Source organism: Polypterus senegalus, chromosome 14 (genome assembly GCF_016835505.1).
Source record: "Polypterus senegalus isolate Bchr_013 chromosome 14, ASM1683550v1, whole genome shotgun sequence".
NCBI classification, from domain to species: Eukaryota; Metazoa; Chordata; class Cladistia; order Polypteriformes; family Polypteridae; genus Polypterus; species Polypterus senegalus.
Window position 1 is genome coordinate 56,679,095 of NC_053167.1, and position 26,563 is coordinate 56,705,657.

The 26,563-nt window shown below is 39.6% G+C and overlaps 1 protein-coding gene across 3 annotated transcripts in view; it reads right to left on the reverse strand.

The window, feature by feature from the left end:
- dnmt3bb.1 (DNA (cytosine-5-)-methyltransferase 3 beta, duplicate b.1) overlaps positions 1-26,563 on the reverse strand; it is a 171,474-nt gene that overhangs the window by 60,190 nt on the left and 84,721 nt on the right. For all 3 annotated transcript variants that reach the window (XM_039735312.1, XM_039735310.1, XM_039735311.1), the window contains 2 exons: positions 9,286-9,439; positions 2,648-2,748 (listed from right to left, as the gene is read on the reverse strand). In XM_039735312.1, coding sequence (XP_039591246.1) covers positions 2,648-2,748; positions 9,286-9,415 — 231 coding nt within the window. In that variant the 5' untranslated portion in view covers positions 9,416-9,439. The remainder of the gene's footprint in view (positions 1-2,647; positions 2,749-9,285; positions 9,440-26,563) is intronic.

Here is a 26,563-nt window from a genome sequence, read left to right on the forward strand (position 1 = left end):
TGGCATAACCTTATAAACCCTCACAATAATAATCTGGAAATTAATTCTATATATTTTGTCCTTTATTAGTCAGATGTATTATATGAAGTGACTAACAATGGTGTACAAATGATAATATAATTTCCCAACAAGTGTAGTGGATAATTTGGGGTAAAAACTTAAGTAAAAAACAATATTCTTCAATATCCTGAAAACCAAATGTCATTTTTCCTCTATTGGACACATACAGTATATAAGAATGAATTCCATCTATTCCTTGTTATGGTTTCATCCCCCTTTTCTTGCTTTTAATTTCTCATATACTGCAGGGTAGTACTGTTCAAATCCTGCACCTAGCTGTTAAGTATGTGGAATTTTCACAATATCCCAATGGCTTTATTGATTTTTCTAAGGAAATTCTGGTGTTCATCCTACATCGCCAAAGCCATGTAGGTAATATTAACTGGAGAATTTCAATTGTGTGTGTGACGGACTGTGATGGGTTAGCAAACTGCCCTGGGCCGATTTTTGTCTTGCACTAAGCTCTTCTAGAATAGTGTCCTCACCCTCAGATGGATTAAGTGGGTTTGGGAATATTATTTTTCACATATTTAGCAGAATTCTAAACAATGGACAAATATCTATTTATGTATAATCCTTAAAACTGCTTGATTTAAAAATTCAGTGCAGACTTATTGCTTTTTGTAGAGGCTGTCAAACTAAAATTACTATTTTTGACAATATAGTTCTGAGGCTTACCATATATAATCATAAGTGTCTTGCAAAATGCCTAAAGAAATATTCAGTAAATGCATTTGACAGAATAATTTTGAAGTGGTCTAAACAGACTCTGAAGTGAGAAGTGAATTTACAGCAATATTTAGTTATAAAAGCTAGGTTTAAATGCTAGTGGTCCAGAAGTAATAGACAGTGCCTAAAGTAAATGTGTGACATCAACCAAGATGCTCCTTCAACCATGATTAAAGTTATTCAACACATAATCATTTTGGCATGAACAGAAAACATGTGTTCATGTGGTAGCAAAACCAATTCATAATCTAAAACAGTATTCTAACTGTGAATCGCATTATTACAAAATGCGTTTCTTCCAATCACTTTCTATGTTGAGTTAAAATAAGTATCTTTCTATTCCTGTATTAGAAAAGAAAAAAGTCAAAAAAGAAACAAGCAGGATTCCATTTTATTTATTCATTTGGGTTGACTTTGTCAGTTTTAGAATATGTACATGCAGACTTTCATTACACTAGGGCACATATCTGTTATACTTCATAATATCTTTCACCTATGTCCTCACTTATCAATTTGCCCAGATGCCAATTTTCGATCCTATATAATCCCCTTAACATTTATAAGAATGTGTAACCTACGAACAGAAGCTCATCTTCAGTTAAACAAAAGTCAATCACAGGATGTACAGGTATATGCACAACTAGAAGCACATTAACATTAAGTTCATGGTGAACCTATAAGAACAATGGCATTATTTGTAACCTCTGCACAGCATAAGAAATAAAACCAAGAATCAATTGATGCTGCCTATGAACCATGCTGCCCACTTAACGGGATTATACCTGTAATTTCAGTTTACAATAATTTACAGAAAACTGGGAAACGAACACATACAGTGATCCCTCGCTATATCGCGCTTCGACTTTCGCGGCTTCACTCCATCGCGGATTTTAAATGTAAGCATATCTAAATATATATCACGGATTTTTCGCTGGTTCGCGGATTTCTGCGGACAATGGGTCTTTTAATTTATGTTACATGCTTCCTCAGTTTGTTTGCCCAGTTGATTTCATACAAGGGACGCTATTGGCGGATGGCTTAGAAGCTACCCAATCAGAGCATGTATTACATATTAACTAAAACTCAATGATATACGATGTGCTTCCCCGAGCGGATTGTTTGCTTTTCTCGGTCTTTCTCTGACATTCTCTGCGCCTGACGGAGGGGGTGTGAGCAGAGGGGCTGTTTGCCTAGAAGATATGGACGCTCCTCTAAGAAATGCCGCTTTATCGCGGTGGCCCAAAAGCACGTATTGATTTTTTGATTGTTTGCTTTAATCTCGTGCGTTGTCTCTCTGACGTTCTCTGCTCCTGACGGAGGGGGTGTGAGCAGAGGGGCTGTTTGCACAGAGGCTGTTTGTTTAGAAGATACGGAGGCTACTCAAAAAAATGCTGAAAGACTACCTTCACATTGCTCCCTTCTTTGCGGCTGCTTTATCGCAGTGCTCATACTTAAAAGCCCAACAGCATGTATTGATTTTTTGATTGTTTGTTTTTCTGTCACGCTCTCTCTATCTCTCTGACATTATCTGCTCCTGACTGTGCTCGTTTGAAGAGAAGATACGTTTGCATTCTTTTAATTGTGAGAAAGAACTGTCATCTCTGTTTTGTCATGGAGCACAGTTTAAACTTTTGACTAAAGGGTGTTATTTCATGTCTAGAGGGCTCTAATAATGTGAACAGGGTGGAAGAGTTTATAAGGGCTTAAAATATATAAAAATAACCATACAAACCTATGGTTTCTACTTCGCGGATTTTCACCTATCGCGGGGGGGGTCTGGAACGCAACCCCCGCGATCGAGGAGGGATTACTGTATATCAAATAAAGGAAAACTGTTTACCAACACAATATACAGTACCTTTTTGCAGGAGGAATGCCATGATGTATCATCTTCCAGTTCTGAGCTTTTCCTTTTTCTTTTAATACAGTTTCCTGGTCTTGTCTTATTCTTTTGGAAATCTAAAACAAAAGAATACAGATCAGTAAATCTAAAAGATTAAATAAATCTGAATCACATAACCTATCTGAAATAACAAATTAATACCGTTTTAATGCACTCGATGGAGTTTGGAGCTATTATAATAATCCTGCATGTGCAGAGTTTTACACAATAATACCACACAATGCATAAGACAATATTGTTGATCCTGCATTAACCAAGTGGGTTTAAGAATTTTACATTATGTTACCATACAGTACAACACATATTTTTTATTGTAACATAACACATATTTATTTATTTTCAAAAATAACCATGGCAAAAAAACATTATGTATTTAACACTCAAAAACGAAAACATCGATCTCTAAACTGTGTAATAGCCGTAATGGATGGACAGACATCACACACTGGGATGCTCGCTTGAGAAGAGTGGAGGAGGAGAAAAATAAAAGAATAAGAAATTGAACTGTGATTGTGTTATGAGAAAAGAGCCAGTGAGAAGGTATTTTGCCTAATAAAAATGCATATTTTAACCTGGGACTGATGTCTATGTGTTTGTGTCTGAGGTTTGGGGGTTGAGTGGTCACAACAGATTAAACAAGACTCCAAATTTTGGTTGGTTTAAATAACAATTGAGATCCGAACTAGCTAGTGTGCCAACCTATTCATTTAAATATTACAAATTCTTACTTTATGAAAACAGTGTGGAAGACTACATATTAAATGCACAATGTCAGGAGCAAATTAGAAAATAAACTTAAAATATTCTAATAGCGCCTTGATAATTAGTGGAAAAACAAATGTAGGGCTTCAGTTTCATTAACAGCAAGTAAGTTACATTTCTCAGACGGCCTTTGTTGTCCTTGTGCTGCTGGAGGAAGCAAAGGTAAGCAGAGTGAGAATTGTATTTGTTGCAGACAAATGCCAGGAAAAAGCTTAGAGACTACAGTTGAAAATTGACTGAAGAGCACATTTGTATTCATCAGGACTCTAAATACTCAAAGAGGAATTAGATTGCACTACACCTGACTAACAAATACAGTAGACCTCTGCAAAGTCATGGTTCAGAGTTTGCGGCCTCAATCATTTGCGGATTTTTCCTTAGAACCTATCTAATAATTGTTAGTGGAAACCGCAAATATCCTCCGCAATTTTTATGTTTTTATTTGTGGTAATACTGCACTGTAGAGAGACCAGGAAGCAGCTGTAGAGAAAACCGCGACTTGGGATGGTAAAAGTTGCCAATAGAATTTGAAACTGCAACTCCCAGCAGTTCCTGCAGTGGCTCTGATTGGTCTTCTGCTGAGGGTGCTGGGGCTGCTGAAGTCAAAGGATGTCAGCGCGGCTTTTAAAAAGGGGGCCGGTGACCAAAAAAAAAAAAAAAAAGTTTTTGTAATTTGTGTTTCAAGTTCCTGTCTGTCTGCCTTCTGTTGGGTTACCTGTACTTATTCGTTTTGTCCTGGATCGTTTAGTGCGTCTGGATTGTCTGCCTATGTACATACAGGACTGTAAGTGGATTCATGGCCATCCTGCAAAGAAAGGAGCACTCCTGAACCCATCCCCCTATCTTCACCATTTCAGGAACTACCGGTAGGATTATCTGTACATTCCCATTCAACTTGTGGATCTCTGGACTATCTATTTTCATCATAACATTTCATCCGTTGCTGTTTTTCATGAACTTTTTCATTATTTACTGTGTGTGTTTTGTTTGTGCTTTGTTGTATTTAATGTGTAATCGCTGTAAGGGGAACAGGGGTGGTATCATTTGTTTTCATTACATTCTTTATTTGCTGTTTGATTACTGGTTTGCTTTGTTGTTGTCTCTGTTTGTGAGTGCGTGCGGGTCGGGTCAAGGCTGGGGTGTGTCCCTGGAATCTCCACCATAAAAATAAATAAATCATTGTCTTCTTGATTGTGGCTTCTCGCGTGATGCTACGCTTTCTTAAAAGCCTGAAAAGTACCAGGGTTTAAACTATGAAAATAGGCATTTTTTTAACCACATCCAAAATTCACGTTTTTTCACAATTCGTATGTGCCCTAGGAACGTAACCCCCGCGAATTTTGGGGGTGTACTGTACATTTAACAGGTGCAAAAACAATCTTCACAACCTCCCTTTTCACCACAGACTGTTTTGTAAAAATAAATTTCTGCATGCTAAGTAAGAGTATACAGTAGTACCTCGGTATACGTCTGCTTTGGAATAAGTCCAACTTGGTATACGTCCTGTTTAGAGGCGAAATATTTTGCTTGGTATACGACCTTTGTCTGGAATACGACTTGTGTGCTAGAACAACACGTGTGGTATACAGGGCGCGCCTTCAAAAAAAAGTTTTAACCTGTACAGTAATCCCTCACTATATCGCGCTTCGACTTTCGCAGCTTCACTCTATCGTGGATTTTATATGAAAGCATAACTAAATATATAACGCGGATTTTTCGCTGCTTCGCGGGTTCTGTGGACAATGTGTCTTTTTACTTCCTCAGTTGGTTTGCCCAGTTGATTTCATACAAGGGACGCTATTGGCGGATGACAGAGAAGCTAACCAATCAGAGCACGCAGTTAAGTTCCTGCGTGCTGAATGCAGTGTTAACCAGGAAGTCTCGTCTCGCTCATTCAGCATCAACGTGTTTCGCTGTGTAAAGAGTTAACTTTTGTGCTCTTTTGGGTTTATCTTTGTGCATAGTCAAGCCCTTCATTATGGCTCCAAAACGATCTGCTACTGCTTCAGGGGCTGTGCCCAAGTGCAAACGGAAGATGTTAATGATTGCCGAAAAGGTAAACGTTTTGGATTTGTTGAAGGCTACGATTCTTTTTATTTAAAAAGTAGGAAAGGAATATAAGATCTACGGCCGCAGTGTCCTTTTAACCAGGGTGCAAAATGAGTTGTAAGTGAATGTAATAAGGCAGTAGTCTGGATGGAATCTGCTTTAGGGATTTGGATTGAAGTCTGCCGGAAGAAGAACAACGGCGGTGATATATAGTTGCCTGAAGAGGCTTCTTTAGAAGAGCTGTAACGCTCTCCTTTGTTGTGCAGTAAAACTAAACTCATCGTTATTGGACAAGTCGTCGTGTCATTATTGTTGAGTAACTATAATTAATTTTCTACTTACAGTACTTAGTACATGTACGTACTGTGGTCCAGGAGGACCAGAGGAGGGCTTGTGCCTCCTCCAGACCGCGAGGGGGCATCTGTCCTGGTTATGTTGGTGGCCTCGGATACAGGGCTTGGAAGCCCAGCCCTGTAGGGACCTGTGGCCACCGCCAGGCGGCGCCCCGATGCCGGAATATCCCGTGTGGTCCCCAGCCGGGCTCCCAGGAGGACCAGAGGAGGGCTTGTGCCTCCTCCAGACCGCAAGGGGGCGATCACCCTGGTTGTATTGGGGGCCGCGGGTAGGGGGCTTGGAAGACCAACCCTGTAGGGGCCCGTGGCCACCGCCAGGCGGCGCCCAGGTGCCTGAGGAAGAGAACAGGGGACACCCGGACGGCTTCCGGGTGCACAGCCGGCACTTCCGCCACAATGGGGTGTGGCTACGACTGATTGCCGGGAAACAAATGGAGCCCATCCGGGTTCCCATTTAAGGGGCAGCCTCCCTCCAATTAGGAGTGGATGTCGGGTGGAAGAGGACAGAGCTGGAGGGAGGACTAGAGGCGGCTAGGAGAAAGGCAGAGAAACTGTGTGGCCTGGACATTGGGGGAATCGGTGCTGGAGGCACTGGGGTGTGTGAGTGCACAAAAACTTGTATATATTGTAGAATAAACAGTGTGTTGGGTGAACATAAGATGTCCGTCTGCCTGTGTCCGGGTCCCAGTCCACAGTACGTTTAGTGTCACTGTACACACATTTACTGTATACAATTTTTCTTGCATTGTACGTATTTATTGCTGGTGGCCTGTCTATTATAATGGCTGTAACATATGTGATATTGGAAACACTCGATATCTTTAAAATAATATTTAGGTTTTACTGTATATAAACAGTGTGTTTACATACAGAATTTCAATGAATCTTACCTAATATCTAAGAGAATACAAAGGGTTTATGCTGTATAACTGTGCAGGGAATATTTATAAACAGTGTGGGAGAGTTTATAAGGGCTTAAAATATATAAAAATAACCATACAAACATATGGTTTCTACTTTGCGGATTTTCACCTATCACGGGGGGGTCTGGAACACAACCCCCGCGATCGAGGAGGGATTAACTGTAGTACATTTCGGAAAACATTGTGGCACAGATGCAACATTATTCCTATTATTCATATTCATTCACATGTCTTCTTGCACTTGTAATCAGTGACCGCGTTTTTTTTTTTCGATCTTGCCCATGCAGTATCCACATTTTGGTGCACAGTGCTGTTTCTTTTGTATTCCAGGACATGCAGAGGAAAGAAGAGTACAGGGAGGTCAGTTCCACGCTATATGCAATCATCAGATTCAAATGTTAACAGTTCCCACACACCCAAGGACCGTCCTTTCTATATTTACAACATGTGTACCTGTTGTAATGTACACACTTCTCTCTGTGCTGTGTTACTATTACACTGAAGGGGCTGGGGGAAGCGACAATCTTGGAACAGAAGCTTCTTGATGTTGCATCCTCTTTTGCTTTATTCATCGCCTTTTCTTGTAAGAAGCAACAACAAAGTTCCTCTGCAAGGTTAGCTATGAACACTCTTCTTTTCTCAGTGGCCCCCGTGCATGCCTTGTACAGTACATGTGCGTTGATCGCCGACAAGTCAAGCTTGTTATAGCATAAGCAACCGGCCACCTGCGTGCTCCTGCTTGCACTGAATAAGCTCATGCCTTCTGGTGCACGATGTCAACGCAGCACCGAGCAAACAAGAAAGAGACAAATTTTGACATTTTGAAGAAGTCATTTTATGACCTAAATAGTACCAATCAGAAAACATCATCACAATAATGCAATATTATTTGAAAACGACAGATCAACTGTAAATGAATGTATTTCTAAAAGTTAACTTTTTTTCAGTAAATTTGCAGGAGTGATGGTTTCGAACTCACAACCTCAGGATTATAAGTCAGCAGTTCTAACCACAGCACCACAGACACTGTTGTATTGTACTTGCACCTTTTGTGAAAGTGTTTATTTGATATTTGGCAATCAGCCTTCACACATTACACAGTTCATGTCTACATGTTGTCATTTATTACTAAAACGTAAAAAACATTTCTGTTTTAATAGATTGTTGTAGACACAAAACACACATCAAATTATTTCCCCTTACAATTCTGCGTAGCTCACTCCCAGATAATCAATCAAGGCAGGAAGTGGGAGAACTTCTTGCCCGTTCTGAAGCGGTGGGGGGTATGGCATAGCAGGCTGCTTGCTGCTTGGGCTTATCGACACATTTAGAAGACAAAAGACGCTGACGGAGAGGTGCAAAGGGATTTAAGGTGGGCCAGATTTACAGGTTTTTTCATTGGCTCTGGTAATTCTAGTGTCAAGCCAATTTAAAATTACCAAATAACCTAACCTACTTTTCTTTGGAAACGTGGGAGGAAAACCTACACAGACACAGAGAGAATGTGCAGACACTGACCTGGCACATAATTAATACCCTGGATGCTGGATCATGAGGCAGGAGCACTAACAATTGGTCCACTTTGAAAACCTATCCAATAGTAATAATATAAAACATTCCAGTGTTTGGTAGAGAAAATATATAACAGCAACAACTGTTAAGCTTAAATTTTGCAAGCTGAATTCTCAACTGTCTTAAATAAAAAGTAATGAACAACAAGTTGTGCAGATATAGTAGGAAGGGTATTCTATAAACTAAAACCATAGGTGTGCTTTGTTTTAAAAAACTAAGCATCATTTTAATATTTTTTAATAGTCCTTATAAATTGCAGTTGATACAAAGGGAAGACATGCTACTGCAAGTTAGTTGAAATGGAACTGGAACACATGTTATGCAGTCACACAGATGTCAGATATTCCACTTAACCTCCACTTAACCTCACTTAAAGTCATTGTAAAATCTAACCATTACTAACCATCAGTGAAGTGAGTAAAGTTAATGGTTTACTGTAATCTTTTCTTATACACTTCAGATTAATAAACTGTCGCTTATCTCAATTTTGCAATATTTTCTAGGCCTGTGTTGGCACTCCATTCTTACTGCTGTTTTTATGTATTTATTTTTTATCAATATTACTATTCCTAACAATTGACTATATACAGAATATACAAGAGAGAAAATGAATAAGTTACATTTGTAAGAAGTTGAGCAAGTATTCATAGAGCAAAAGATGAGACCATACTGACCCATGCACTCAGCTAAAATACTTAGATTTGGATCAAAAAGCAACACATCCATGGTTATTGAAATAAAGCCGGTTTACATAGAAAAGAATGCGGACAAAACGTGCAGACTCAACGTAGACAACAACTGGTGTCAGATTTAAATCCAGGATGCTGGATTCATTGTGCAAATTCGCTAAACATTTCACTACTGTGCCACCCTTCTAATTCATAGTATTATAAAAACATAGGAACATTCTCACACAATGTATGACATTTCATACCTGAAATATCCATGTTTCCAATTTGTTCAGGTCCTAAATGTGACACAGCGTCTTCAGAGAAACAGATACTGCTTTCTTCAGGACTGTTGCTCACCTCGGACTCACTGCAGGCATCAGATAAAACATTCATGGATGGATCACCATTCAAAACAGCCTGTTAATAGAAAAAAACAATTCATATTTCCTTTTCAAATACAATTCTGGAAATGGCCATAAACAGAGAGAAGAAAACATTATTGATAATGGTAGTAACTAAAAGAAACTCCTAGTAGCATGCATCAAGAATTGGATTTTTGTAAATTATATTCTTCCATAGAATTAGTGAGGGGTAATTAAAGCAAGAAAGTGATATTACTTTATGCAATGTTTTACCTGACAATAAATCTTGGTTAGCATCACAGTTTTTGTTGATTTTCTGTTGATTGTCTTGGGTGCAGTGTGAGTTGGGTGGTGGCCGAAGGCAGGGAACTTGGCGGTCCGATCCTCGGCTACAGAAGCTGGCTCTTGGGACATGGAATGTCACCTCTCTGAAGGGGAAGGAGCCTGAACTGGTGCATGAGGTCAAGAGGTTCTGGCTAGATATAGTCGGGCTCACCTCGATGCACAGCTTGGACTCTAGAACCAATCTCTTTGAGAGGGGCTGGATTCTCTACCACTCTGGAGTTGCCCCCGGTGAGAAGCGCCAAGCGGGTGTGGGCATACTTATTGCCCCCAACTTGGAGCCTGCTCATTGGGGTTTACCCTGGTGGACGAGATGGTAGCTACCCTATGTCTTAACAGGGTCCTGGAGGGTGCATGGGAGTTTGCCCAAACAGTCTACATGTGTTTTGTTGACTTGGAAAAGGCGTTAGACCGTGTCCCTCTGGGAATCCTGTAGAGGGGTGCTCCAGGAGTATGGGGCACTTGACCCCCTGATAAGGGCTGTTCAGTCCCTGTACAACCGGTGTCAGAGCTTGGTCCGAATTGCCGGCACTAAGTTGAACCCATTTCCAGTGAGAGTTGGACTCGGCCAGGGCTGCCCTTTGTCACCGATTCTGTTCATAACTTTTATGGACAGAATTTCTAGGCGCAGCCAGGGAGTTGACGGTGTCCGGTTTGGTGGACTCAGGATTGGGTCACTGCTTTTTGCAGATGATGTTTTCCTGATTGCTTCATCAGGCCATGATCTTCAGCTCTCTCTGGATCGGTTCGCAGCTGAGCGTGAAGCAGTTGGGATGGGAATCAGCACCTCCAAATCCTAGACCATGGTCCTCAGCCGAAAAATGGTGGAGTGCCCTCTCAGGTTTGGGAGCGAGATCCTGCCCCAAGTGGAGGAGTTCAGGTATCTCGGAGTCTTGTTCACGAGTGAGGGAAGAATGGAACGTGAGATCGACAGGCGGATCGGTGTGGCGTCCGCAGTGATGTGGGCTCAGCATCGGTCTGTCGTGGTGAAAAAGGAGCTGAGCCATAAGGCAAAGCTCTCAGTTTACCAGTCGATCTATGTTCCTACTCTCACTTATTGTCATGAGCTATAGGTAGTGACTGAAAGAACGAGATTGCAAATACAAGCGGCTGAAATGAGTTTCCTCCGCATGGTGGCTGGGCTTTCCCTTAAAGATAAGGTGAGAAGCTCAGTCATCCGAGAGGGGCTCAGAGTTGAGCCGTTGCTCCTCCGCATCGAGAGGAGTCAGATGAGGTGGCTTGGGCATCTGATCAGGATGCCTCCTGGACGCCTCCCTGGTGAGGTGTTCCAGGCACGTCCAACCAGGTAGAGGCCCCGGGGAAGACCCAGGACACACTGGAGGGACTATGTCTCCCGGCTGGCCTGGGAACGCCTCGGGATTCCCCCAGAAGAGCTAGAAGAAGTGGCCAAGGAGAGGGAAGTTTGAGCATCTCTGCTCATGCTGCTGCCCTCGCGACCTGATCTCGGATAAGCGGAAGAGGATGGATGGATGGATGGATGTCTCAGTACAAGGCTGTTTTTAATCACAAAGGCACTGCCTGTTCCTTTTGGTGCATTCATCCCCTGAACATACTTTTTTGACTTAGCCTTCAGAAAAATTGTTCTGAGATATTAACATAATGAAATTTAAGGGTTAGTGTAAGAATCTTTGCTGGCACAGTTTTCATTGAAGTGTACAAAATATGCACCACTACCACGACTTTATTAATTTATCTATGAAACTAAATAAATCTTTAATATTAGAAATATGTGAGTGCACAGATTAAAACAATAATGCTAAATACGCCCAAAGTCAGAAACATGAAGGAAGCAAACACTAAATATTAAATATTTATCTCCTAAAAATAATTCTTGATTTATTTAGTTCAAAAACTTTCTTTTAAACTTTTAAAAATAGTCAAGATGCTTCCTAAATCTGACAGTCAAGCTTAAATAAGACTATTAATAGGGAATCATTCGCTGGTGCAAACACATGTCAAAGGCAGCTGTGACCCAAGCAACTTCTGTGATCACAATGAAGCTGGAGATTAATAATGAAAGTCACTAAATAAGTAAGGCAAACAAAGAAATGTTAAAAATGTATTATTAAACAAAAACTGAAGAAAATAATAAGAACAACAATGACACAAATCATTTACTGTATACACTCTTAGATATCTGTAATTGCTGGCAACTGTAACTGCTACAATGAAGATTTTTCCAAATCATCTTTGATATTTAAGTTAAAATATGTATTTTAAAGCCCTAGCAGACTTTTGTGCTAACCTGAAAAGCATAAATAACTTGCTTCGCTTGCCTGGTCTTCTGTGGCTAGGATAAGTTATCCTTAATTAATTCTCTTAGTGAAAACCAATATACCATGTTGCTAATAAAGGAAAAGAATAAAAATAGCACACAAAAAACAAGAAATGTAATGCTTAATCAATAGTAACCAAAATATTAACAAGATATTAAAAGGCTGAGAAAAGCTCTTGGAAAAAAAAAGATCAGAAAACCTTACATGACAGATAACCATTTTAATGAGGTATGAGACGATGAGGTGAGATCCTACTTGGGTATCCCTCCAGTCAATGGTGGTTACATTGTTACACCTGACACTGTGAGATAATTTGTAGTAGTCTCATGTCTGTCTGGGACACATTAATGGATGTGTATGTGTGTGTGTCACTGTTTCCCATACAAAAAATATTGTGATTTAGTTTTTTGACACGCAGCCAACATGTTTTGGTAAGCAGCTGCACTTGTTAGGCATGCTTTGAGATGCTAGATCGCAGATCTAGTTCTGCTAGTTCTGCAGATCGCAGAATACGTGTCCAAGTTTTGGATCATTTAAAAAAATGCAAAACAAATGACCACAAGTTTGTTACAGAAATCTATGTTCTAGTTTAGCTTGTGCTAGCCATTTGCCTTTAGCTTTGTCTTGTTTCAAAAATAATCATTAGCTACAATGAATTGGTTTCTGGTCCATTTTTTTCTAGAAGATGCCTCCACGATCACTTTGCTTCTCTTTGCCACATATTAAACATATAACACCTGTTGTATGAATAATAAAGCCATAGATTACACAATTTTGGAGGTGGTTTTGTAGCAAATACTTATTGTGGAAGAAGAATTCACAGTACTCAATAAGACAGATATTCTGAGACCTATTAGGTGAGAAAAGAGTGATACAAGTGACCAACCAAGCTACTCCAGCAGATAAACAGAGGAGAAACCTTGCAAGAGGAATAAAGCCAGACAGAGCAGTTTGATCTGATGTTTTAGCTCCTTTTTTTGCAATATTCTTTTTCTGATCCCTCTGCTGTATTACTGATATAAAATAAGCATGCAATTTTTGATAACTTTGGACTGCTTGTCATTATTCTAAAGTGTGGAGATTTTCTTTCATTTACTTTCATTCTTCATATACAGTATGTGCACAAGTACAAGTGTAGAAGAAACAAGTTGCTGGATATACTCAAGCATATGATGATATAATGTTTGAAACCAATTACCAGAAAGAAGTGATTAAAACTACAGCTGCCAATCTTATATTGGCCTACTACTGTAAATGGAGTAAACCAATGTAATTTTATAAAACTGGAACTGCAGATGTCCTCCCTCCTCCAGTTAAGCACCCTGAGCAATCATTATTCATTACAATCATTTTAATACAACATTTCACCCTTGGTTGCACATGTCAAGTTTGCCATAATTTAAAACAGTGTGGTGCTGCTTAATTCCATAGAGGTTTAGAGGTCAGGTAATTCTATACTCCTTGCAATGACTGGTTTCTCAGAATTCAAAAAGACTGCAGAATAAAATTCCCTGTGTGCTTCTCCACATAGAGTTCATCTCAATTAGCAACATTGACTACCATTTTTCAGAAAAGTAGCGAACAAAATTAATTTTTGATATACTCTCCATCGGCTTGACTTCTATAAAAAGTAAAAAAGAAATTAGGAAAAAACAGCATATGGCAAAGCAGAATTTATATTGGACAACGTGAACCTTTATTTTTACAAATGTACAGTAAATCCAAAATAATAAACAGATATTACAATATTCAGAGTAACACGTTGTTGGTTTATACTAGCATCATATTTCCAAAATGTAACTGAAAAAGACTAATTTTAACTACACTAAAATATATATCTTGTTATATGTGCCAATACTTGTCTATAGAAAGAACATTTATTTGTGTTTTCTCATACCACTCATTCTGTAGTTCTAGGCAAACATCTCCAAACTTTTTCTATAACTGTTATGTTTCTCATACTTAAATGGTGACCAAACCTGCACACACCACTCCTGATGTGCCCTCACAAAAAGACAGTTTTAGGATATTGTATCCTGACTTGAATTTGCAACATGTTATATAACATACTATTAGTCATTTTTTGTTGTTACTGCTTTTGGATGGGAGAGTGATAAAACCACTAGGAGTATAAACTGTAAGGTTTTAATGTATTTACATAAAACACATTTTGTTAAAAATGACTATTTCTGAATTCCATTATGGTCTGCTGTATTAGGTCACTTAATTTAATAAAGTTTTTAATACTTTTAATTATATTTTTACATGTATAAACAGCAGATGCTCAACAGATATTTCTGCAGAACGTCCCACATACACCTTAAAACCATATGCTGAAACCCTCATCTAGCAGTTTGATCGTTAGTCTTTTACTGACTGTCTTGTTAAACGAACAGTAAATAATATTATAAGAAACAATAAGAAACATAAGAAATTTGACAAACAAGAAGAGAATATTTAGTCTATCAAAACTATTTTTTTAGCTAAAAGCTAAGCTGTCCCAATATCTCATCCACATTCTTCTTAAAGGTTGTCAAAGTTTCTCATTCAACTAAATGTCTCTGTAATTTATTTCAGAGTCCCTAGCCGCAAGTTCAAAAACAGCTACTTGATTTGAAATGTGTCATGATTTCTCCTTGTTATGACATTAGTTATCAACCCCTGTGAAGTATGTTTGTTGGGTAACTGGAGTAAATGTTAATGTAGGTGCAAGAGTTCCCTGCAATGAAGTGACCTTTCCAAAGTTGGTTCCTGCTTTGCAGCCAGTCATCTGCTCCCTTTGACCCTGAACTAGGTAAGTTTTTTTTTAATTCAAAAACTGAATAAATGGACAACTGTTGATGCATCCTTAATATTCAGAGATTGAACATAAGACTCTAGTCCTTTATGACGGTTACAAAAGATGTTTTTGTTTTCATTATTTAATGTTAATTCAACTACGCAACGCTTCATGTTAAAATATCTGCAAATCATAGTGGATTGAATACATCAATGTGCTCTTAACTCGAGCATGAAAACAACAATTATAAGGAAATATCTCTATATATAATCTTCATTTGGATCTTGATCTTTGTTTGTCCACGCATGAATTAGAAGAAGAAGCACTAGATGGCAGTAGAGAGACAGCAAAAACATAGGCATTGCATTAAGAATCTCCTCCAGGCTTATACTACTGAAGACTGTAGTACTCCAGTCACACCTCAAAACACAGACATTCAAACTAAACAAATTGTTGTGCTTTAAATTAACTAAAGAGATCTTCATTTAGATCTTGATCTTTGTTTGTCCGCTAATTCGACGCATGCGTAGACCACCTTCCAGTTTAGTACGTTGTTGTTACTCACGGATGTCAACAATGTGCCGGAATAACGAAAGGGGTGGTGGACAGTGTTACGCTGGTTAGCTCCTGAGGCCTGGTTAGAGAATGAGATTGCCGAAGATAAAAGGTACGTGCCTAAGTAAAATATGAATGAAAGAAAGACAGTGGTTAAAATGAATGACAACGTAACAGCATGTTCCGGAAATTATTATTGTTACGTTGTAGCCGGCGAGTGCTGCATGTCTCACAGTTGTACTGTGGCTTGCTCACATGTCAGTGAAGTGATCCCTATTTATGCTTTAAAGAGCCTGGATACCTATGTGTCCCCCTTTTATAACCATTGCTCCGTGTATATTGCCTTACTCTTTGGATTGTCACAAAGTAACCTACGAGATTGGAGAAAGGTTGAGAAGACATCGTGAGAAGAAACGATAGCGTCGTGAAAACGAGACGGACTGTGAACGGACAGAAGCAGAAATGCTCCTATACCACCACATAATTACTATTCAGACAGTGATTCCGAGTAGGCCGTTCCTATCGAATCAATGTCCAAGGGTTTTCTTTTGTAATTTTGTTTTCTTTATAAAAAAATCATAATGCTGTGTGACGAAGGACCCAGTTCACGACTGGCAGCCGCGTTTAAACAGGGAGCCCTTCACAGACAACTTTAACACACCCAACGTAGTTGGGCGCACATGGCTAGTATACTTTATAATCTGATAACCAGGATTATTTCATTATCATTCATTTATTAGTACATAATAAACTCCTCCAAAAATTAAAGGAACACTTTGAAAACACATCAGATCTCAATGGGAAAAAAATCATGCTATATCTATAATGATATGGACTGGGTTATGTGTTAGGAATGAAAGGATGCCATATCTTTTGATGGAAATGAAAATTATCAACCTACAAAGGGCTGAATTCAAAGACACCCCGAAAATCAAAGTTAAAAAAATGATGGGGCAGGTTAGTCCATTTGCCGAAAGTTCATTGCAGCAACTCAAAATCGTACTCAGTAGTTTGTATGGCCCCCAACTACTTGTATGCATGCCTGACAACTTCGGGGAATACTCCTAATGAGACGACAGATAGTGACCTGGAGGATCTCCTCCCAAATCTAGACCAGGGTATTACTGAGCTCCTGGACAGTCTGAGGTGCAATCTGGCAGTGTCGTCAGATGGACCAATACATAATGTTCCAAAGGTGTTCTATTGGATTTAGGTCAGGTAAGCATGGGGGAACTATCAATGATATCAATTCCTTCATCCTCCAGGAACTGCCTGCATACTCTCACCACATGAGGCCAGGCATTGTCTTGCACCAGGAGGAACCCAGGACCCACTGCACCAGAAAAGGGGTCTGACAATGGGTCCAAAGATTTCATCCCGATACCTATTGGCAGTCAAGGTGCCGTTGTCTAGCCTGTAGAGGTCTGTGCGTCCCTCCATGGATTTGCCTCCCCAGACCATCACTGACCCACCACCAAACCGGTCACGCTGAACAATGTTACAGGCAGCATAACATTCTCCACGGCTTCTCCAGACCCTTTCACGTCTGTCACATGTGCTCAGGGTGAACCTGCTCTCATCTGTTAAAAGCACAGGGTGCCAGTGGTGGACCTGCCAATTCAGGTATTCTATGGCAACTGTCAATCGAGCTCCACGGTCCCAGGCAGTGAGCACAGGGCTCACTAGAGGATACGATGAGAGACCAGATCTTGTTCATCCTCCAGAAAATGGCTGCCGTCTTCCCAAAGCAGCATGTGACATTAACCTCTGCATCTCCATTCTGGGAGATCGCATTGCCCAGGTACATGAACCTCTCCACTTCCCCCAGCTGCCATGGTACAACTATGATTCCCCGTATTTGGCCCATAGGGCTCACATACATGATGTTCGACTTCTTGGCGCTTATCCTGAGGCAAAATTTGCATGCTTCTCTATCCAGGTCAGTCGTCACGTCTTGCAGTTTCAGCTCATCTTCCTTAAGCAGGACAATGTCGTCGGCAAAGTCCAGGTCGCCAAGGGCGACCTTGGTCCGACCAATGGATGCCTTCCCCGATGCGTGTTCCAGCTTGTCGCACAACATAATCAAAGGCTACGAGGAAGAGAAGCAGGAGCAGGATGCAGCCTTGTATGACCACATTGGCAATCTCAAAGAAGACCTTGTGGCCATTTGAGATCTTGACACAGCAGTTCAATCATAGATACAGGTCCTTGAAGATGGTAATGAAGACTGCCCGTACACCATACAGGCACAGGATCTGCCAAAGGGAATCTCTGTAGATACTATCAAACTCTATCAAACACTTTCTTAAAATCTATGGAGCTGATGGCTAGTGGGTGCCAATACTCAACACACTTTTCTATAATGCTTCATAAGGTGAAGACTTACTTGCTTGAGGACCTAGAGCTAAACCCAATTAGAACACCCACAGGATACAATGCTTACTTAGTATACCGTATAATGTAGAGGTGCTGAAGAGAGAGACAAAGAAGCAAGACTTGTGTGGTGCTTTATTTGTACTTGTCTCTGTGGTGGGAAACATTTAGGGAAGAGTTTCCCACAAAGAAAAGCCTGTGTGTATTGCTGAAATTGTGCCTGAATCTGTCTGTGTCAGGTTTGGGGAGCTGGACAGCAACCTTCAGGCCACACTATATATACTACTAGCAAAATACCCGCACTTCACAGCGGAGAAGTAGTGTGTTAAATCAGTTATGAAAAAGAAAAGGAAACATTTTAAAAATAACGTAACATGATTGTCAATGTAATTGTTTTGTCACTGTTATGAGTGTTGCTGTAATCAAGGATTTGATTATCATTATTTCTTTAATTAGGTTCATATTTGGAGGGCATGTTGTGTTCAAGTTACATTCCGTGTTTGTCAACCGTTGTAAAGATAACAGGTTTCATTCATCAAAGTGTTCACTACCCAAATCTCTACTCGTGAATCTAAGATGTTTAACAGGCATTTCCGGTATTAACTTGTGGATTTTTCTGCGAGTATTTAGCGACAGTGTCTCTATGAACTTGTGGATTTGCCTGCAAGTATTTAGTGACAGAGTGTCTATTAACTTGTGGATTTTTCTGCGAGTATTTGGCAGCAGCATCACAAAGTTGTTTTCGTCTAGCTACATCAGAAAATGTACCATGACGTCTGACACGCCTCCTTTTTGCTGTTTTCTCACAGCTTGGATTGCTGCTGTCATAATCGGTTTGAGTTTCATGGTTTGTTTCAATTACGTTAGTATTTGCAGGACTTGTGTTGAAGTGACATTCAGCATCTGTCAAGCGTTGTAAGCATACAGCCGTCTTCATCGATAACTTCGCATCCAGCTTTTGAGAGTTGAAACATTCATAAACATCAAAGTGTCCACTACTCAAATCGTCAGCTGTGAATCTAAGATGTTTAAGAGCTGTTGGCGGTTCTCCAAAGGTGTAAAATATTTGGCCATTTAGGTAGACTTGAAAGCGACATCCGAACAATTCAGCGGCAGCCATCAACTCACATGCAGAAGCATAGGTAAAGGGCTTAAGCATTTCACTCTTATAGTGACCCTGTGTAGTATAATTATCTCCTGTACCGTCATCAGTCCACACTTTGAACCTGTCCCAGTCATTCAATACATAAGACACAATGTTCCTCCGGATATAAAGATTGAGCCTGATATGGCCGTGCAATATGTAACACAGAGAATGTAAAAGGTAGGCAGCATCTCCAGGCGTGGAAACCACTCGGTAAGTGACAGTTCTTTGATCGATGGTGATCACCTCGATAGGCATCTCACTACCCAAATCGCTACTCGTGAATCTAACATGTTTAACAGGAATTTCCGGTATTAACTTGTGGATTTGCCTGCAAATATTTAGCGGCAGCGTGTCTATGAACTTGTGGATTTGCCTGCGAGTATTTAGCGGCATCGTCTCTGTTAAGTTGTGGATTTGCCTGCAAGTATTTAGCAACAGCATGTCTATTAACTTGTGGATTTTTCTTCGAGTATTTAGCAACAGCGTGTACAGATGGCCTTATATGGGCAGGCAGTCAATTACGTGGGAGGCTTGGGGATGGGGGACGCAATATAGGCAGGCAGCCAACTACATGGGAGGCATGGAGATGGGGGACGCAACGCCGCCTCACACGGCGACTGAGCTGCAGCATATGGACGTACTGTATATGTGTACGCAAGTAGGATTCAATTATGACTGTTACGCGTAGAATTTTGAAATGAAACCTGCTTAACTTTTGTAAGTAACCTGTAAGGAATGAGCATACCAAATTTCAGCCTTCTACCTACACGGGAAGGTGGAGAATTAGTGATGAGTGAGTGAGTCAGTCAGTCAGTCAGTGAGGGCTTTGCCTTTTATTAGTATAGATATACCCAACTCTAGCTCCATGAGCTATGGCAACAGGCTACTTTTAAGGTTGACCTGGTAGTACTTCCGGTGATGTGATGTGGCCAGTTGGAAGTACTTCCAGGTTATAAGAAAGCTACGCAGGTGCTCCCCCTGCAGTGCACTCTATTGACCTCCAGGGATCCCTGTAGGGCTGTGCTTCCAAACTCCAACTCTCCTGCATCCTTGCGGGTGTTCCAGACTGGGGCTCTATATGAGAGACACTGCCACCTAGTATACTGGGGGATGAACTGCTCTCTTTCACCCTCTTTTTCCATTTCCAGTAGTCTTCAGGAATCCCAGTCAGGACGGGAATCATAAGGTATCCCGGACAGATAAGGAATTCGCCTTTGTCCTGGGCATTAATTAAACAATGCCTATATAGGAGACACCCCCGACCTTAGCAAACAGTCGACTCCTACTTGGTCCCCCACCACATTTACCGCTCCCTCCCTTATCATTGTGGTGTGTCAGAAAGTACAGCAAGCATTATGTCCTTACCTGGGATCAAGATAACCAACAAAAACTTTGTACAGTACAAACCAGCAAAAACTTTATGCACTGTGCTTTGCAATGCCAAAAGCAACAAATCAACCACAGAGACAAGCATGCCCAGCGATACACATGGGACAAACATCTAAAAGACTCGCAACATATATACAAGTATATCACAATGCCATCAGAAGGAAAGACCCACAGTTTCTGATTTACACACATACAAGTTCCCCCAGACGCACCTTTAACTGGGACACTGTGAAAGCAAAATTCAGGGCCAATACTAAGAGTGTCAGAGAGCTGGCTGAATCGTGGCTCTCTAATGAAAACGCTACTAATAGACATATGGACTTGAACCCAGCATATGCAGGCTTATAAAGAAGAGCATCCTAATAATAAAAAAGAAAAGAATGTCCTAATAATAAAAAAAGACATTATGACCAACACATTCCAAACCCCACCTTACTGAACAACCTCCCTTCAACTGTTGCCTTAGATTCCAGTATGTCTAATCATTTTCCACTCATGATTATACCTGGTAGGCTGTCGAAAGCTTAGGAATAAAAACTATTTCAAGATACGTGACTCATTTTTTCCATTTGTGGATCTCTAGCTACATCTATATATATGCATATATCGATATATCTATTTTATATTTTGCATATTGCCATTTTGCGTATATCCATTTTATAAATATATTATTATAAATATTATTATTATTATTATTATTATACAATTACTTATTACTTATTATTTTATTATTATTATTTATTATAAATAAATTGCATTATTTTCTTTACTGCAGCAAGCATGTTGGGTTATTTGTTAAAAAATAGTCTATTAACATGTCCAGATCACAAAACGGAACGTGGAAATGTGTAATATAGACTTTCACCATTTGACCACTAGGGGGCATTGCAGCATCAAAAAACTCTGACACATCCAAATTTAAATAAAAGGTTTATTTTCACAATTACCTTACAGAAATATTCCAGAAGTGACATAAAAACAATATAATTTTTCTTCTTCACACCTCTCAGGTGAGCTTTGTCTGTCCTCCACACCCGACTCCCAATTTGCCTGGCAGAGATCAAGTGGCTTCTTTTATCTATGATCCAGGAGTACAGTAGAACCTCTGGTCAGGAACGTTTCCAAACACGTACAAATCGGGTTATGATCAAAACGTTTGCCAAAATTTTGCATCTTTTCACGACTACACGCTCTGGTGGCAAACAAAAACGCTGGCGGCCAGTTTCCCTACGCAGGTTCGTAAGCGCCAATGATTTCCCATTTTCTTTTGTTTGTGTATACAGGGCCTAACAAAGCAGCTGATGTTGCAAAAGGAGTTAAAATGTTAACCAAGCAGAGGCCTCAAGTGCTGAAAGAGGTGGAAAAACTGTTGCTAGCGAGAAGCAACTTGCAGGAGATAGCGTAAGCGAGGTGATCATATGCGAGAAAGCCAGGAAGATTCATGGCGATTTGCTGAAAAAAAATCCTTCTTCGAGTGGCGAGGGTGAGGAATTTAAAGCCAGTAGAGGATGGTTTGAAAAGTTTCGCAAGAGAAGTGGCATTTAATTTTTTTTCCCTGTGCTTAAAACTCATAGAAAAGTGTTTACAGCAAGCGGTTCGTAAGGGTCTAGCGCAAACTCTTACAATGTTATTTTTCTCTGTTGTTCAAGGTTTTCTCAGTGTTATTCAATGTTTTTACATTTAGTTTACTATTATACTGTGCATCCTATAGTATAATTAACTATTTTTGTGCTTAAAAATATATATATATATATTTACATACAGTTCGTATGGTCTGGAACGGATTAATTGTATTTATATACAATCTTATGGAGAAATTACGTTCGGGTCCCGACCAGAGTTTTGGAACGAATTATGGTCATGACCAGAGGTACCTCTGTACTTCAAATGCTAGGGCATAGCCCATTGGAAGCACTTACGGGTCGAACAGAAGTCCCTGAATGTAGAGATTGTGAATCCTGACAGCTCCCCCTGGTAAACCCCACGGAACCCAGCAGAGCTACCACATGGTAAGGGCCAAGCATGCCCTGCAGTTGTCGTTGTGGGAATCCCAACCCAGAGATGCTGCCATCTAGTGTTCTTGTGGAGGAAAAATTCAGGGGAGCTCATTCCCCCCAGACCTTCCATTGTACTGTTATCCCAGCTGGGTAAGGATCTTTGTTCAATCCTGGCTGGGATGCCAGTCCATGTGTGCCATCCATTACAACCAATTTATGAACCTCATTCATAAATTATACGGATCATTTCATATTTTTGCCATCCCACCTAGAAATTGAAACAGAGATTTCTCGCTCATTTCTACATTAATTTGGTGTCCCTGGGAGGGAATTTTGTTAATTGTTAATTAATAACTGGCATTCATTGCAGCATTTTTCTACACCTTATTGCAATACGAGTGCAGTAAAGTGCTCCACTTGCGTTAGGAAAACCATACACTGCAAATTGACTTTTTATGTTGGCACAAAACAAGTTATGTTTTATTTGTTTAACACCCACACCAAAGAAAAACTGTAGCGCCTTGTTGGCTGGTTAATGGCTTCTAGCAAAGTGGATACGATGAAGGTACTCCTGACCTGTCAGCTAGTTCCTTGAGAAGTGACAACAGGTAGCCTATATAAACTGTCGAAAAACTAAGATTACATATATACATTTCAGGCTTCTTTTTGTGTGTATGCAAGTTTTATAAATCTGACCCGTGGTGCCTTGCAAAAGTGCACAGAAAAATTATGTGCAGAGAAAAATGCACACAGCTAGTGTAACTGAATTTTGAGGATGCTTTTGAAGTGATGAAAAGTTTCATGCTTATGTTAAAACATTTTTAGCTTTAGGTTTATTCTTTGTGATAACATGCTCTCTGCTTTCAATAACTTGTGAATATACTTCCTTTTAAATTGGAAGCATCCGAATCAAGATTGATCCAGCTTAATCGCTGCTTGAAACAGGTAAAGCATATGGATGGGTGCTGCCTTCACATTTTTTCCAAAGGGGTGCGCATAATTTGTTGTTACATAACAGACAACTTTAAAAATTTGATTAATGTCCAGTACGTTTTTGTGAGTATTTTATTTAATCTTTCGGGCATCTTCATCATCAAGGATAATTTTTTTGTATGTGTTTTCACATATCAAAGATTCACTACAGGGTCACAAGGGTCTGCTGGAGCCAATCCCAGGGCACAAGGCAGGAACAAATCCTGGGCAGGTACCAGCCCACCGCAGGGCACACACACCCACTAGGGACAATTTAGGATCGCCAATGCACCTAACCTGCATGTCTTTGGACTGTGGGAGGAAACCGGAGCACCTGGAGGAAACCCACACAGACACGGAGAGAACATGCAAACTCCATGCAGAGAGGACCCGGGAAGCGAACTCGGATCTCCTAACTGCGAGGCAGCAGTGCTACCCACTGCGCCACCCTCACAGATTCATGTAATTAAATATATATTGTTATTATTAAATTTAGCATTAGCACAACACCATTGGTGCATTGGCGATTGGCTCCAGCAGACCCCGTGACCCTGTGTTAGGATATAGTGGGTTGGAAAATGACTGAAACACCATTGTGATTTTGGTTATAGGGCCACCATTTTGACTGTCAATGTGCCTTATAAACATTCACAAAAGGGTCAGAGATTGTTTGTGAACAGGACTGAGTTTAGTGGTGTTACTCTTTGAATTACAACTTCTGACTCCTTGCATGCTCTTTCTACTTGAATTTTTGCCTAGAGTTTTTGGGGCTTTAGTATCTGATTTTTGACCTTTCTACTTTTTTTAGTTTCATCTTTATTGTCCAATCTCCTGATCTTTTTTGCAAAGTATTTGTAGCAGGGAAGCATGGGTTTAAAAATGTAGGTGGGCATGGTCATGTGACTCAACTGAGCCGTTAGTCTTTTGTTTTCATTTGCCTGTTTTCTTTCAGGGCAGTGCATCTGTTTGCTCTAGATATAAGTTGCTGCTGTGAGCATATCTCAAAATTTGTCCCAAAGGACTATGAATAACAGCATGGACCAGAAACTGAAGGTATCAAAAAGGGGTAAGGCAAAGAAAAGTCAAGGAAAACAGGCCAAGGTCAAAACTTAAAAAATGACAATGAGTACCACTAATACCAAAACCCAATTTGCAAACCATCATCAAAAAACACACTACAATCCTAACTCCCTAAAAAGATTTGTTTTAGATTCTTGCTGGCTTTTATCTTAAACAGAGGAGGTCCAATGAAGTCATACATAGCAAGGCGGCTTTATTGCCATCAACAAAAGAGCACAAAGTGGTGATAAAACACATAACAGTGAGAAGAAAGCACTTACAATAAAATAACTAAAATCAAAATGAAAGGATAACAACAAAATATGTACAAAACTTACATTTGTATAAATAAAAAAAACCAAAAATCATAACAGTTGGACTCACATTTGTTCTTTGGCGCAACAGGCTATTTGCAGTAGTAAAGTGGACACTGAATTTATATAAGCACAGATATAAAAAAGAGATATTATTCCTTACCCACTTCTATTATCTTCTTTATTTTACCATAAACATAACAAGCATAATGTTTAGTAGTAGCAGCAGCAGTAGTAGTAGTAGTAGTAATCTGTGTACAGAGTATAGTGAAATTCTTACTTGTTTGTCTAACCAATGTGTAACACAACCCAACTCTCCGGCATCTTGATAAGAAAGGTATTTATTAAAATATGTCACATTTTGGAGATAAAGTCATTGTTCATAAAAATATAATGCACACATTGAGGAGCTACTATAAGTCCTTATATTCTACTCAGTTTAAATAATACAAGACACAATCTAATACATTTTATGATACATACCACAGCTACATACTCTCCGTGCAGAGGAACTGGATAAACCTTTGGCACTATCAGAATTACTAGATGCTATAAACTGACTTTCAAAGCGGGAAAGGACCAGGTCCTGATGACTATCCTGCTGAATTTTATAAAAAAAATTCAATTAAGCTAGCTCCCCTTTTATTAGAAACATTTATAGAAGCCAGAGACAATGCAATTCTACTGCAGACTTTTCAAAAAGCATTAATTACTGTTTATCCTAAGAAAAATAAGGTCTTATTACAATGTGCATCATACAGACCAATCTCACTTCTGAATAATGATATTAAGATACTCTACAAAGTTCTAGCTACAAGTATTGAGAAAGTGCTGCCTTTGGAAATATCATAAGACCAAACCGGATTTATTAAAGGTAATCACTTAACTTCCAATCTTCATCACCTATTTAATGTAATATATTCACCCATAAAGTCTAACACTCCGGAGATCTTATTATCTTTGGATGCAGAAAAAGCATTTGATATGGTTGAATGGGACTACTTATTCGCCACACTGCATAAATTTGGGTTTGGCCTGAACATATGTGCATGGATCAAACTACTGTATACCAGACCAGACGCTTCAGTTTGTATTAACATTATTTCAGACTACTTCAAACTACAATGCTGTACCAAACAAGGATGCCCTTTGTACCACTGCTTTCTGCAATTGCCATTGAGCCACTGACTGTTCACTTTCGAAATGCATCAGATATAAAGGGGATTTTCAGAAAAGGACTTGAACAGAAAACATCACTACATGCAGGTGATATGGTGCTGTGTATATCAGACCCAGAAAATTTTGTGCCTGTATCCCTAACTGCCAGGCAGAATTTCAAAAAGTATTTGGACTCAAAATTAATTTGAACAAAAGTGAGCTTTTTCCAGCAAACAATATTAGATTGGACACCTTTCATTTTATCATTGCAGATCAGTTTAAATACCTAGGGGTAAACATCACAGGTATATAAATATAAAGTTCTTTTTCAACAACATTTTGCTGTCTGCTTGGAAAAACTTAAACAAGACATACCCCTCTATCTTACAAGACGTAACCCTCTATCTTACTTTAGCAGGTAGAATGAACACTCTCAAGATGAAAATCCTCCCTAAGCTTCTTTTTCTATTTCAAAACATCTCCATATACATTAACAAATTATTTTTTAAGAAATTAGATTCAATCATAACTTCTTTTATGTGGAATTCAAAATATCTACGCATCCAAAGAGCGACCCCTTGCTTTGTACACCAGTAAATACAAGGTATCGTCAATATACTAACAACCCAATCATCCTTAATTCACTCATAATATGGAACCAATGTAGGAAGCATTTCAAGTTAGAGAATATTTTATCTGTGGCACCTCTACCTGATACCACCTTTTTCCACCCTCTCAAACTTACACAGTTTTTAATGTTTGGAAAATGTATGGGATTGAATCATTTACAGATTTGT